Genomic DNA, 15,779 nt, shown 5'->3' with positions numbered 1-15,779 from the left:
AACAATTTTGTATCGATTCAACTTTTTTTAGCCTTTTTTAGGGATGTAAAACATTGAAATGTTCTAAACGCTAACCCAAATGTAGAATGTTAAAGAAAACATTTAAAATCTAAGACAAAATCTTGAATCAAAGTTCAATGAAAGCGAACAAAGTGCTCCATTTACTTCGCAGAATGATTGCAAACGAGTGTACAAACGAAGATGAAACTTGGACTCTACAAGTACCTGATTCTTCCAGTGAGGTTGTATGGTTTCGTTTGTACAACGGCGTCAAGAATTGAGCTGAAACAGCCTGAGAGTTTCCAAAAGAAATCTGTCAAGTAGATAACTGGACTCAGAGATTTCAGTTATGAAAATCAACTTAGACACTAAATGTCCCTCCACTGCCGATATTTTGCAACTAAGCAATCCCTTGCTTCTGTCAAAGATGATAAACGAAGGTTCGAACTGAATTGAGCTACCGGAAACTGCAAGAAAAAGAAGGAAAAATGACATCTTTAGGCTCGATAAAAAACCTACGTGCACGGAGGAGAGTTTGCCTTCAAAAATTATCGACTTGTGAGTAGAATCGACAAATACGCTGAATATGAGAACGAAGCCGAACTGAAAGGTAGAATAATAGCGATCATGTGGCGGTTCATTAACAAAAATTACTCTGAAAAGAATGTCTGCACATGACAACTGTTCTGTGATTGCCATCTCTGTAGAAATAAGTGGACAATATTTTAAAACTTGATGACTGGGACTAATAACCCTTGTTCGCTTGTCTGTTCGTATATTTTCTTTTCTAGGGAAATGGTTCCTCATCAAATCATTCAGATAACGCACATTGTGCATCTCTATATATGGTGAAACGGGAAGCAATTATTCTTTGTTATTTTTTGATTTCCAAGTTTGAGGTAGATTTGAAAACAAAATTGAAAGCTTTGTGGACGTCGAGCGTAGAATAAACCAGACCATGCGGCCAATATTCACCTTTGTTGGGGAATGTTGTTTTTAAAGAAAACGTTTGTTACTGTTCACAGCAGTAATTTTAGCTGTGTCGTACGAGTTAAATAAAATGTCGATTTTCTATATGCGTATCTTGGTATCTCGTGACATTTCTTAATTTATTTATGTTGAAGTTCCATTAGTTTTGATAAATGGAAGTCTTTTACTACTAGTATTAGGTTTAGGTTAATGAGTTCTATAAGCCTTCTGGAAAGATATTAAGGCCGTATTAAAGTATTTCCCTACCTTATTTTCAGACATCAAAATGGCCCTCGTCGTCAGTGAATTGAAAAGCATGACTGTCCCAGAGCTCAAAAAAGCTCTTCTGGAGCGAAAGCTCAATGTCGTTGGTAAAAAGCAAGATCTGATCAATCGTCTCACCGAATTTCTCAATGCGGAAACTAAAGCTGCTGAGCCAGAGCCAGAGAAGAAGGTTGTGGAGAAATCGCCTGTAAAAGAAGCACCAGTAGTGGCAGCGCCTCAGGCGAAAACTGAAGCTACAAAAGAAAACGTTAGTTGCTGCTCACAGGAGTTATTTTTACAATTCAAGAATTGGATGGTATTGGTGCTCTGTCTCTTCACAATCCAAAGGGTTTGGATTGTATTGGCGTGCTGTCTTTTAAGATCTGTCCACGCTTTTGGCTTTTTCATGTCAGTGAGAAGTCAAATTTGAGTGGTGATTAGTCACGCTGAAGTACTAGAGGGCGCGAAAGTTAGAGTAGGTTCAAGGCGTGATTTTCAAACTATCTTAAAAGTGGAGTCAGAAATTGGTGTTAGAACAAATTTTTGTTTTTGAGAGGGAATTTTTTTTTCACTTGCGTCAATTTGACTTCTGTTTTGAAATTGCTGAACACTTCATAAAGGGAGAATTCATAAAGGGTCAGCTGAAACTTTTTATGACCTGAACACTTTTTTGTCCAAAACATTGAAGAATATTTGATTTTGCCTTCTTTCAAAAAATTTCTTCTGTTGTCTTATCACCTAGTATCCCCCAAGGATCTCTCCTAGGTCCCCTACTTTTCATAATATATATAAACGATCTTCCACAACAAACATCAAAATGCTCTGCGTTTGGATACGCAGATGATTTCAAGCTTGTATCAACAAATCCAGCAAATATACAAAGTGACCTGGAAAAAATCGAAAAATGGTGCCATAACAACAAAATGCAACTCAATGAAAGCAAATGTCACATCCTGCCGATTAAAGTAAACGAAAAAAACTGGCACTCCTTTATACTTAACTCTAAAACTCTCTCAAATAAAAGCGAGCAAAAAGATCTAGGTATAATTATGGCTACTAAGTTATCATGGAAAGCGAATATAAAGAAACGTTGTAGCAAAGCCTGGAAAGCGTTTTATTTCCTAAAACGAAACATATCAAACCTTGCATCGCAAACAACAAAACTCAATGCATATGTCGGCTACGTTATACCAGTCATAAGTTATGCCTCACAAGCATGGTTCGCGAATAAGACCGAAAGCAAAGACATCGAGCGCATTCAAAGAAAAGCAACGTCGTGGATAATCAGTAACTGGGAAAAATTAGTTACCAGCAAAGACTGACCACACTGAAGTTGCTGCCATTGTCATATTACTTTGAATTGCATGATCTATTATTGCTCATCTCACTGCTTAAAGGATCTTACAATATAAAAATACCCATTAAAACAAACAATAATGAAGGGTTGTTAAGCACACGTCAAAACGAGCTAATAACAATTAATAAAACAAGAACAAGGAAGGCTGATGAAAACTTCTGGAAAAGAACCAGTTATTTACTAAATATAATACGAAAAGTAGGGAACGTCGATCTCGATCAAATTGATAAGAAATATTTAACAAAAATATACTGGAACTACTTCAAAAGTTATTCGGAAGTCAACTTATGTTCCTGGGCTTTCAACTGCAGCTGTGGACATTGTAACCCGGTGCAGAAGCTCAGCTCAGTCGTTATATGAAGAGTGCAAACCCATGTGGAAAGACCCACAGAAGTCTAAACTCTCTCAATGACAGATCTTTTTGGTTGATAATAAGGCACAAAATAACCTAATTAATGGTCCGAATTAATAGCTTATTTGTTTTCATGACTTCGACACTACATTTTCTCAAAAATTATGAATTAATTTTTGAGTTTCTGTTGTACTTTTGTAATTTTTGTTGTCTCATTGTTTATTCTCATTAATAACAGGCCTCATAGGTTGCTAATCGGGGTTATTTTTTCGATGAAATTGCTTCTTTTCAAAGCTGATGCCTTCTATGACTTTGACATAAATTGTTTAAGAGAAATATTAGAATTTTTGAGTTTTGCTTGCGAGTTTTTGTTGTTAACTTTATTATCTGATATGTCTGATTATTAACTGTTTTCACTGGTTTTTGAAAAAGCTTTTTTTTGTCTAAAATCTGTTCAAATTACAACTATCGCTTCCCTTGACTTATACTCACCCGTTTTTAAAAAATTATTAGTGAATTTTTGAGTTTTACAAGTAGCTCTTAAAATGGTCAACTTTAGAGTTTGATAGTATGTTACTGCATGGTTGTAGGGCAGTGGAATGGTTTTCAATTTTTCGATAAACAAATTTTAAAAATATTTTGATAAAATTTTCAATATTTTTGTTTTCTGAAGTTTAATATCACGTTCCAAATTTATCGATCTTCATGAGCCAGTGAAACTATTTGAGGCTTGGAATAGGGATACTGGATAGTCTCTCGAGACAATTGACTGATTCTGAAGATATTAATAATACGAATCTTAGCAAGATTTTGTTAACGTTTGGAATTGTTTTTAATTTTTTTTTGGCATTTTGATTAACGATCAATGCGAAGTATGAGAAGACAGGAGACAGTTGTTTGCTAAAACGACTGTCTTTGCACCACTGATTTTCTAGAGCCGTGTAGTTATTATGCTTGTTGCTTATTAATTGCTCTCAAACGAAGTTTGTAGCAATTATATTATTCCTTTTTGTCTTTTATGGATTTTGCTATCTTTCTACTATATTTTATTATTTTCACTATGCGATTTGTCGCTTGAGCAATTTTTCGGCTGACTCATTTGACCTTTTGTCCTCAAAAACGGGATAAACAGGTAGCGCCTAGCGGGCATTAAGTGCTCTTAGGGCCTTTCAGCTCTGTTTCAGCTCAAACTGTTTTGGAGACTTATACTAATGGTGTGAAGGGCGGTTCTTAGAGCTATAAGGGCCCCGTGCAGGCAAAGACCCCCTCCCACGAAACCAACCCTTCGACGGTCGTTTGAGAGCAATTCGTTCGAAGTTATTCGGTTGTTATCAGCACTAAAATACCCGCACTTTTGGGTACTGTGGCTGTTGAGACTGTTTCTGTGGCATCACTGGTGTTTCGTTTTTCGTGGCTTGATTCTCCAATTACTTCTCTTCGCATCATTTTTTAAAGTATCCTTGATGTTTTGTTTCTCTCAAGCTTTCGTTTCTTCTTTTCGTTTCTTCATCGCGTATTATTGCTTTTGCTTTTAAAAATTATCAGTTAAATTTAAGGTCCGTGGCTGGTTTTTTAATGCAATAATTGTTGTGATGAACTTATCGAGCCGCTTTCTTTTCTATTTAATGAGGAGTCATTCTGGTCATTTTGATGACAAAATTCATGACCTTATTGTTTTTGGCTATCACCCTTCACAGCTTTCGCAGAATTTTAGAAAGTCTGACACAATGATTTAATGTCCTTTACGAAACTCAAACAGAAGATGAGAGGTTATTTAACATAGACTTATTTACAGTGGAACGGACCATCAAAAGTGTCTTTCCAGAAGCTCATTTTGCAGTGTTAAGAGTTCTAAGATTCGCCAAATCGAATCTGCAAAAATTGAATACAAGGAACATTGGCCACAAAGATTGACTAGAACTAATTCATTCATGAATTCCTTATCGTTGACCTCTCATAAGGAAGTGATGACAATCTAGCAAGAATACTCCCAACAAAATGTTTCTTTGGGATCTTTGCCAAAAGTTTAGAGATAACAAGGAGGCTCAGTAATGTGCGATCGCACATAAGGTTCCGACCCCGCTCGTCCACAATTTTGGCTTAATTGTCTACCAAACGAGGAACAGATAGAAGAACCCAAAAATTATTTTTAGGAATCCCAAAAAACCCAAGTATTTTTCAGAAAAAGTAATGTATGAACAAAAAGATAGCCTCCAAAGCAAATAACTCAGTGGAATAAAAATTATGCATTAGATTGATGAGATATGCCAATATTAAGAAAGCGAGTGAAGACGAACATCAAAATCAAACAACAACAAACATTAATTACATCAAAAACTTTGTCCGTTTTAAAAAAAAAACAAAACTTAATCACAAAGTCAACATACTGTCAGATAAAACTGAAACTAAACAAAATAACTTATAAATTACAAGAAAAGATATGGGACCATTCCATAAAAACAATTGGAAACAATTAGAGAAGAAGAACAAAAACAGTAAAGTCAAAAATTTAGCTTATTTTTTTTAAATAATTAACTTCAAAGTATTGAAAACCATTAGTAATCAAGTAAATTATCTCAAAGGTTTACGATTAACAATGCTTCTATATTCCTGCAATTATCCCGAATATGTGCGTCTGCAAAAAAGAACGTCAATTATGACAAAAATGAAATTAATTTACTTTTTTTGTGTCGAAGCCAGTAATGTCATAATGAATTCTTTCAAAATATTAGATTTTGTGACACCAATCCCTTTTGAGACCTTCCTTAGCCACCATGACAACAATAATGTCATATTTGACCTGTAATTAACGAGACTAGGTAAGACAAACAATAAGTAGAACAAAAGTTGCGAAATTTAAAAGTTTTTGGAAAATAATTGTTTTCAAAGTCATGAAAGCCATGAGCTATCTACTACTATCAGAATATCGGGTCATCTATTCTTCTTTGAAAAGCCAACGAAACCTGTCATTATACAGGGAATTTTCTATGACTAAAAGACAATTAAAAACAACAGTTAAAGACAACGCAAATCTCAACAACGTTTGATGTATAGAAATTGGAAGAAGTTTGACTCTGAAGGTTTTATTAAGTTATTGAAGTCGTGCTTAAAGTTTGATGTTGCATCAAGTATTGATGAAGCATAGGATATGTACCTGAGGTTTGAGGAAAGTATTTTGGATTCCTTTCTACCACTCAAAATAAAAACTTACTAAACATCAATGCCCATTCTTTGACAACGAGCTTTTGAGATTGAAACGAACGAAGAGAAAAGCAGAGCGTAAATACAGAAAGTCGAAAGCATTGTACTGAAATCTGAATATGAAAATGTTACCCATATGTATTTTAATAAATTCTTTGTGAAGCGTAGATTATACATCGAGAATGCGTTGATGGAAATTTGTAGCCGTAAAAAGTTTGACACCTTAAAATTGCTTCTGGGTTGAGATGTAGAACAGCTCCCGAAATATGAAAACAAAAAACAGCCTGCAAGCGGAAAGTATTATTGCATTGATTTCCACTGCGATAGGTCCTGAAATTCTGAAAACTGAAGTTAACTCAATGAATTTGTTCACAGAGTTGTCGATAAGTCAGTTTAGAGATTTGATTTCGGCGTCGTCAAACTGTACATGTCCACTGGACATCATTCCGACACATCTTGTAAAGTCGTTTCCAGATTATTCTTTCCTCGACCTCCTGAAACTTCTTTATCGTTCGCTGAAGGCGGGATTTTTCCCCCAGTCCTTTAAAATGGCCATTGTTAAGCTCCACTTGAAGAAAGCAAAGTCTGACAATGAACGTTTTTCAAATTATCGACCTATCTCAAACCTAAATTACATTTCAAAACTATTAGAGCGGGCGGCTTTCATGCAAATGCACGAACACCTCGAAAAGAATAGTCTCTTTAGCAAATACTAAAGTGCCTACAGGAAGTTTTTTTCTAGAAACAGCGCTGGTTAAGGTGACAAATGATTTGCTCCTCAATTTTGATAGGACAAAAAGCACTTTTTATATTGGACTTGATCTATCAGCTGCCTTTGACACTCTCGACCATGAATTACGTCTTTCAATTCTTGAAACAAGTTTGGGTTTCAAAGATAAAGTGCTTAGCTTTTTAAATAGTTATCTGAGTAGTAGATCTCAAAAAGTGCTGATTGATGGTGATTATTCGATGCCAAGAACTATAAAAACGGTTGTTCCTCAACGATCTGTTCTGGGTCCCATTCTTTTTGCATGCTATCTTGTTCCTCTGGAAGTTCTGTCTTGATGTCAATTATCATTTTTATGCCGATGGCACTTATATTTTTTTTACCATGCTTCGATAAATCAGGGGGTTTTTGATTTGATGCTTACGACTCTGCAAAAGTGGTTCAGTGGTGCTAAGCTGCGATTAAACTCTAATGAGACTGAATACTTATTTATTAGTAGAAAGAATGGTTTAAATAGCGATATTGAACTTCCAACAGATGCCAATTTTTCTAACAATGTTACTTTGGGCTTCAACTTAGATTCCAGACTTTCATATACAAAACAAGTTAGTTCCTTGAGCCTTAGATGTTATTTTTCCTGTGAAAAATTTATTCCACCAGAGATACAGTCGACAGAAAGTCGTTGATCGAGTTAGTTCGGGTAATGATTCTCTCGCGACTAGATTACTGCAACTCACTGTACTATGGACTACCTGTGTATATTATACAGAAATTACAGCGTATAATGAAATCAGCATGCCGTCTCATTTTTAGGCTATCACCTGGTTCACCAACAGCAAACTATATCAAAGAGCTTCATTGGCCACCCGTGAAACAACGTATCCTCTACAAAATTCTACTTTTTGGTCACCGTTTAAATCACCATCCCTGGAAAATTCCGATGTATCTTGGCGCATTAGTTTTCCGAAACGATAAGGTGACTAGATGCCAATATGCGTACGATTTGAAGGTTCCTAATGTCACAACTGCATTTGGGCGAAGATCATTCAGTTTTGCTGGTCCTTTCGAATGGAATAAGTTGCCTTTTTAGATGAAACTAATAACCCTTGAATTTGATTATCGCAAAAAACTGAAAACTTCGTTATTAAGTATTTGATTTCGAAAGCACTTTCGAGTTTGTAAATGGTGCGTAAACCTATAATAATAATAATAATAATAATAATAATAATAATAATAATAAATGGACAAAATTAAAAAATTCAATTAAACTCTTCAAGAAAGAAGTGCCGAAGCCGTTAAAGCTGTAATCTATATCTTTCAGGATTTTGATATGTTCAATTGTGTCTTATTTTGAACGCGAATTTTGTAACATGAGAACTGGAAACACTATGATAATGTGACAAAACTATAAAACGTGAAAAACTGGCAACTATCTAAAAATAAAAAAATCTGAAATCTAGTGGTATCAAAGCCAGAAAACATTAACTTAAGGCTTAAAACCGCAATAGCGATTAAGAAAGGAGAAGCATTCTCTTTAGTGACGCTAAGCTACAAGTTGATCAAATTAGGAAAAAATGGAGGAAAATTTCATTAAGCTATTATTTAAAAATCAAATTAAGCTATTATTTATTTAAAAATCAAAGTCAAAACAACCTTAAGTTTTCAACAAAAAAGTTAAATGCATTGACTTTGAGTTGCCGAGGAAGCCAACAGGACCTATCACTCCTGTGCTTTGATTTGATATGTTTTGTTCTTTAATTAGTATAAAAAAAACCAATATTTTTAAAAATAAAAAAAGACGGACTGATTACAATCCGAATTCTTTTTGGATTGTAACAATCCGAGATTGTTCCAAAACTAGACCTGCTATTGCTTATTGTCCATTGAACACCTAGCTTTATGAGTGTTATAGATATAGATAATTTCTTATTTAAAAACTCAAAAATAAATTCTGCGTGTTTGATAATCAACGAGTATAGTTAGCAAAAAACGGAAAATTCTAATTACAGAGCACTCTCAACAGAAGTTGAAGTCGGAATAGCCCCCATTTGAGTCTACAATGATTGTTTTAGTGTTGTTAGGGGGTGTACTACCGGCAAATTTAATCAAAGTGGACTAAAGAAGCTTATTACGTGCTGTTTTTGATTAAAAAAAGGCTGAATTTTGAAATATTTAGCCCAAATTTTTGACAAAAAATTAAATCAAAATAATTAACAATACGTTTTAGTCTTTGAAAACAAAATCAACAACACTATTCTTACATACTTCAACAAATTTCTGCAAAATTGACGAAAATTCAGGCAAAAATTCCGGAAAATGTGAATAAAACGGAATTCACTCTACTTTTCTCAGAAGTTTAAACCTCGTTAATTCCATATTCTACGCCGGACGAGCTTTCTAATGGTACCAGTCTCAACTCTCTACGATTATAATATCGATCGGCGAAGATTGTCTGAACAAAAAAACCATTTGAGTACATAGTTCCTCCCCAAAACCCCCCCCCCCCCCCCCCCCTCAAGAGGGGTCGGAACAATGAGACGATGGAAATGCTTGTCTCGTTGTTTGAAACTGCTATTGTCAAAGTTAATTCTATGCTGACAAAGCTTAAAACCATTGACTACGTTTCTCGACGAAAAAAAGGTACGTTTCTCGCTGGTGGGAGTTACGTCAACTTTTTTTAGCTCTTCAGGGAAATTTGATCGCACAAAATATTGGTTGATAATGAAGCAGACATGCTCTTTTTTTGCTGAAACCAAATTTTTCTATGCCCAGGAAAGTCAAAAGTACCATTTTTTTTATTAGTACATGGCTGCTAGTTTTTAGATAATATTTTTGGGGGTTTCCCTTTGTAGCGCCATAAAAAGGTGTTGTTTTGTTTCCCTCTACTGGTACAGTGTGACAATTTAAATTAAATTTTTAAGTTGACTGTTTTTATAAGGGTATTTAAATTGTAACTGGAAAATTCACTATCTACTTTCAACCCTAATTTAATTCTCACACAACCTTATGAAAATAAAAATTGTTCATGCGTTGAAAGGAAACAGTTACTTTGCCGAATATAGTCCCGACAGAATTAAATACGGTAGCTACAGGATTGAGGACTGCAGATAAATCGTCAATTTTTGTAAAATCAATTCGAGAAGAGTAGGGATTTCTTCCCTACAAGTAATAAAGCTGCCGGAGAATTGGAAATGTTCCTCTGTCAAGACTTTCTGCATTTATTCGGGTAATTTATGCGCAGTGATTGACGGATTGATCTATACTTCACGTAGAATATCACTAGATGTGCCAAATCTGCGTCGAGTGCAAAGTATTTTGTTTATAATTTTTGTTTTGAGGAGTTGCTTAGAAGTGCGAATTGAACTGTAAAACGCGATTATTTTCTGTTTTTCAAAATTTAAGCTAATTTGTTTTGCGAACTGTAATTGTTAGTCTTACTCATCTGTAACTATCCGTTCAAATCACGATGTAATTAACGCAGATTAGATTTTAAGTGTGAATTGCTTTATACGTGAATGTTGGTCACGCAGCATGTTAATAAACGTGAAAAATAGAGAACATTAGTTTGTGTTTGTTGTGTGTTATCGATTCACTCATGCGTGATTAATAAACCGTTGTCTTCAATTTTTTTTCAGCAGTCCCTTTTTTGTTCACAAGTGTGATGTTTATTGGAAGTTTTCTTGAAATTCAGGAGGAGCCAAAAGAGACACCCGCAGTTGTCAAACCTCTCTCCGAAATGACTGAAGCTGAAAAACTGAAGCGCCGAGCCGAGAAATTTGGAGTCCAAAGCGATGAGTTGAAGAAAGCAGCCAGAGCCGAGAGGTTTGGAGTTGTATTGTCGAGTTCTACTTCAGGTTCGGCTGCTGGAATCAAATCAACCGACGTAAATGTTGATTCGGATACGCTCAAAAGGAGAGCCGATAGGTTTGGTCAAGTAACTAACTCAAAGTTAGCAAAAATTGAAGACAGCGAGAAGAAATCTGAGCGGGCAAAGCGTTTCGGAGTCCCGAATAGTGACCCATCGGCCGAAGCAGCTGCAAAAGAAGCCAGAGCCGAAAGGTTCAAAGAGCAATTAGGTCAGAACCAAAATTTTATTAGGCCGTGGTAATTTCTTTTTCCTTCACACAATTAATGTAATGCAATTTTAGCTTTCATTATGTTCTTACATTATCTTTGTAAAAGCAAGTTTTTTTTGTAACTGGAGGTCAAAATATCGCTGGGGGGATAATTTTTTCGTTTTCACGAAGCTTAAATTTTTCAAAACGGTTTTACAATTGTATTTTTGAACCGACGCGTTAAGATCACCAGAAACAATGGATTAATGATCTGTTTTGTACGATCTGTTATCCAACTAGTTTCTCGATTGAACACAATTGTTACGTTTCAGATAAACCCGAAGATGAGTTGAAAAAGAAGCGAGCGGAGAGATTTGGACTGATCACAGCTGCCTGAGTGTTGTTCAGTTTGTTACTGCTTGTTTAGCACCCCGACCTCGTACAACTCAATCTCAGATCAAAACTTTTCGAGAAGATTGCAGAACCTATGTCATTATTATTGTTTGTAGCTTGTTCTTTTTTGATGTTCTTATAATGTCAGACATAAAAAGAAAACTCTTTCTCACTTTTTAAAAATATGTTAGTCTGCTGAGATTCTGAATTTTACCTGACCTCACGTTGTTTGATATGATGACACTAAAAAGCTGAAAGAGTTGTAATTTTGCGACCATCACGCATCTATTGTTTATAAATTATTTGCTCTAATTAGCATTTAATTGTGATAAGTCCTTGTTTGTGATGCAATGTCAAGTGCCAATATCCGATGGTTTTGTCTCTACTGTTTTTATGTTCTTGACTATAATTAACTTTTCCCGAAAAATATTTTGTCTGCCAAGTCGAAGAAACAGAGAAAGTTACATTGCCTATGTTGGAATAATGCTTCAGCGTTTTCCGACGGTATGCTTATATGAGATCTCAAATTTAGTTAAAATGCACAATTTGTGTTTTGCTTAGTTTTTGTCAACGTTGGAAATTAAATTCATGAATCTAATGATACTAGTGTTGATAGTATTTTTTGTCCAAGATATTGGCTAACCGGAAACTGAAGGGAAATATACGTACTGAACAAGGGAAACTACTTTGTCTGCGGATTTGAACTCTTAGTTCCAATCCTATATGGGGAGATATCATCCGAACCAACAAATAGTGAATGAACGAACTTTCATCTGGTTAAATCTGGCTAGTGAGGTTAATAAGTTAAATTATATAAACAACTTGTTTGAGAGCCTCAGAGAGCAGCATGGTTAAGAGAACATCGAGAAATCTCTTTAGTTGACAATAGAACAAGGAGGCTCGGTAATGTACGATTGCACTTAATGTTCCGACCCTGCTCATCCACCTTTTTGACTGAATTGACGCGTACGATTCGAATGTAATCGTTTGATGAAAAAAAAATTGATACAAACTGAAACTAATTAGTGAATTAAATAGTGCAATGGCGCATTAGAGGGCAGGTGGGACCTGCCAATGATAAGAATACGAGACAAGACAAGCAAGATTTATTACTGCAACAACTCAAAACCTATATTAAAAAAACTTAGTAGTAAACTAACATGTTAAAGCTACGCTGAAAAATTTACTCGTCGTTCACTAGAAAGCAGATGGACCTTTTAAATGGGACTGGGTAACAAGTCTGCAAAAAGAAAAAGTTAAAACAATCCATAGGATTTTTGAAACCAATAATGAACCTTAGCTTTTTACTAAAAAAATACATTATAGGTTCCCATATGGCGCCATTGGAAGCAAATGAGACCTGTCATCATCCCACAAAACAATAAATATAGGCAAAACTCAACAATTTAACAACATTTTACGAAAATGCGATGTTTTGAAGTTGTTAAAATCAGCAGCTAATAAATGAAAAGATTATATATATATATATATATATATATATATATATATATTTATATAATATATATATTTATATATATATTATATATATATATATATATATATATATATATATATATATATATATATATATATATATATATATATATATATATATATATATATATAATATATATGTGTGTGTATGTTTGTGATGGGTCCCATGTAAACATCGATGGGCCTTGTTTGAAGAGGACTCCGAGAAAACAACAAAGGACCACATATTGTTCAGTATAAAAAATCACAAAACAGTTAGGAAATTAGCAGTTAAGACAAAAACAACAGGATTAAGTGCTCCATTTAGAAAACTTTTTTTTTGTGAATTGTCATTGGCGAGACTAATTTACATGTTGACAAAAATAAAAACCCGAATTCGAAATTACTCTAACGCTGAAAGAAAAATCAAAAATCATTATAACAGTTAGCAATTTAAAGGCATTAAAGCGGTTCATTTATGCCTCAATATGAAATCAATGAGACAATTCATCAATCAAAATATGTCTTACGTCTACAACAGCGTAATACTCAATTTGAAACAACTTTTATCTAAAAAAAATCTTCAATGGATCAAAAATGCCGAGAAAAGTGACAATTACTTCAAATCACATCAATTTTTGAAATAACTTAAGCGTAATTGAGCTTTAAAGTTGTTTCAAACATTGATGTGATTTGGCGTGATTGTCAATATTCTCGTCATTTTTGCACAGTTTAAAATTGTTTTATATAAAAGTGATTTTTTCAATTTCGTCTTTCGAAATTTTATTGATTCTCGAAAAAAGACGACATTAAAAGAAATTAGTTTAAATTCTACGCTTTAAGGGTTTTCTAATGATACCACTCAAAAGTTTACGATGAATATGTCGATGGAACAAAATTGTCTAATCAAAAAACCCTGTTGAGCCTATAGTTCCCCCATTAAGGTGGGATTGGTACAAAGTTGGACAGTGGGCTTTAAATTCTGGTTTAAAACATTTTCTCAATGGGCGTATTGAGTATACTTATTGTGCCTTTTAAATAGAATTGTGAATAAACTGACCAAGAATGTAAAATTTTGTTTTTTCTTCGGTCGTTATTACTTCTTTTGGGCTTTGATTTTTCAGCTTTTTTCCGATATCTTTTTCATTTTTTCGCATTTTTTTGCTGCAATTTCCGCCTTTTCTGTTTGAGTTCTCAAATGTTCTCGAAGTATTTTTGAGCAGTCTTTTTTCCTGCTCTGTCTTCTTTCGTTGATCGTCTGATCTTTTTATACAGTTAATACAGTTAATGTCATTTGGCCGTATCTTATTACGCGGATCACATTCAAATAACAGTAGCGGGATTTGATTTCTTTGCTATTTGAGTGATTGCAATCTTCAGTAAAATCGAAGCAGATTACTCAACCGTACTTCAAGAACAATTGATCCACCGTTTATTATTTTAGTTACTAATGATTGCTATACATTTTATAAGTTCAACAATTTATTTTGAATGGTTTTTAATGACAGTCTCTAAAATCCGACCTGTTTTCTTATTAAACAATTTATACAGACTTTTGCTTGAACTTAAAATGATAGGGTTTTATTAGTCCATAGATACTGTTTTGCATTTTGTTGATGTCTTGCGGTATAATCATGATAGTTTGAAAAATTACTTGCTTTTTCTCTATTGCCGAAGAGTTGAACTCAATATCTCAGCATTTTCCGGAAACTAAGTACGTATAGAGTTATTTCATGCTGACAGAAAACTGTATGAGACTCGAGGACTTTTTTTGTCAGAATCGACAATGGTCAATCACGGTGTTCCCCTACCCTTTGAAGATAAAGTGAAAATAAATTATTCAGTTTGCGGATGATAAAATATCTTATATCAAAAATAACAATGCTGTCGAGCTGAAAAAATGTCATCGGCATTTTGGAAAAAAAAACGGATGTGTACCGTACCTCAAACAAAATAAGGTAAACCTTAATAATGATAAAAAGCCATTTTATTTTTTTTCGAGACAAAATTATGAATTTAGCGAAGTAAGTTTCAACGGAGACCAAAAAAGGCAAAAGAAAACGGCAGCTACTTAGGAATTGAGACTGATTAAAGTTTGAGCTTTCGAGATCTATTAATACAATTTTCTCAAAAATGGCAGTGGTATTGAAATCAATAAACACTATACGGCATCAAATGCCAATTGAAGCACGGTTAAGGTTGTTCAGATTCTTAGTACTCTCTCCTTTAAAATTTTTGAGCATTTACAGTTCAGCGAATAAACCGGCAGATAGAATTGGGAATCAAACTGGCTGAAATCCAAAAAATTTTGGATTTCAAATTTTGGAGTTATTTTGATAAAATTTGACTTTGTACCAGCTGAATTGTTATTCACTGAAATGAGTGTCTGGAAGTTAAGAGAGAGTTTTTTAGAAACTGCTTTTCCAGCAGAAATCTCCTGTTATGTAATTTTTTGGTGAGAAAAAACTGAATATCCCGCTGAAAGACGGAAGATTAAATATGAGTATTTCAAACCCAATTTACAGGAATGTTAAAACAATATCTGCTCTTGCAATTTTATTTTGTACCATTCGGATGTAATATTAGCTACTTCAGATTTTTTTTGTTTAGCAGAATACAGAAATAATTAAAAAGTAAATACTGTCTCAAGAGAGGGGGATTTGTCCCATAATACCTAAACATGGGAGAATGGGGGTTATCCTAGACGGAAGTGGATTAATTTTTATTTTTTTCCAGATGTAATTTGTTATGACTAATTTTCGTGTATGAACAAAATTGATTTTCAAAAGGGGTTAAAGTATACTTACTTTTAGTTATTTGGATCAAACAAACTTACAGAAATGCATGAAACTTTGTTCTGTTCGTGTATTAAATTCAATTGTGTTCCAGTTTGACGAAAACTGGAAGTAAACAATTTATTCAAAATACTTTAACAATCACGAATACAAACCAAAATTTACACGATTAGGTTTTCAAAAATCGCAATGT

General features: G+C 34.1%; 1 protein-coding gene across 1 annotated transcript in view; it reads left to right on the top strand.

Annotated features, from left to right (window-relative positions):
* LOC142339384 (SAP domain-containing ribonucleoprotein-like) overlaps nt 1-11,745 on the top strand; it is a 162,673-nt gene extending 150,928 nt beyond the window's left edge. The window contains exons 2-4 of the mRNA XM_075389393.1: nt 1,246-1,501; nt 10,562-10,946; nt 11,258-11,745. Of these exons, the coding sequence (XP_075245508.1) occupies nt 1,256-1,501; nt 10,562-10,946; nt 11,258-11,322 (696 nt within the window). The 5' untranslated portion in view covers nt 1,246-1,255 and the 3' untranslated portion in view covers nt 11,323-11,745. The remainder of the gene's footprint in view (nt 1-1,245; nt 1,502-10,561; nt 10,947-11,257) is intronic.
* The last annotated feature ends 4,034 nt before the right edge of the window (nt 11,746-15,779 follow it).

The sequence above is a fragment of the Convolutriloba macropyga genome, chromosome 5 (genome assembly GCF_964194025.1).
Source record: "Convolutriloba macropyga chromosome 5, txConMacr16.3, whole genome shotgun sequence".
NCBI lineage: Eukaryota > Metazoa > Xenacoelomorpha > Acoela > Convolutidae > Convolutriloba > Convolutriloba macropyga.
This window is presented reverse-complemented; position numbering and strand designations above follow the sequence as displayed.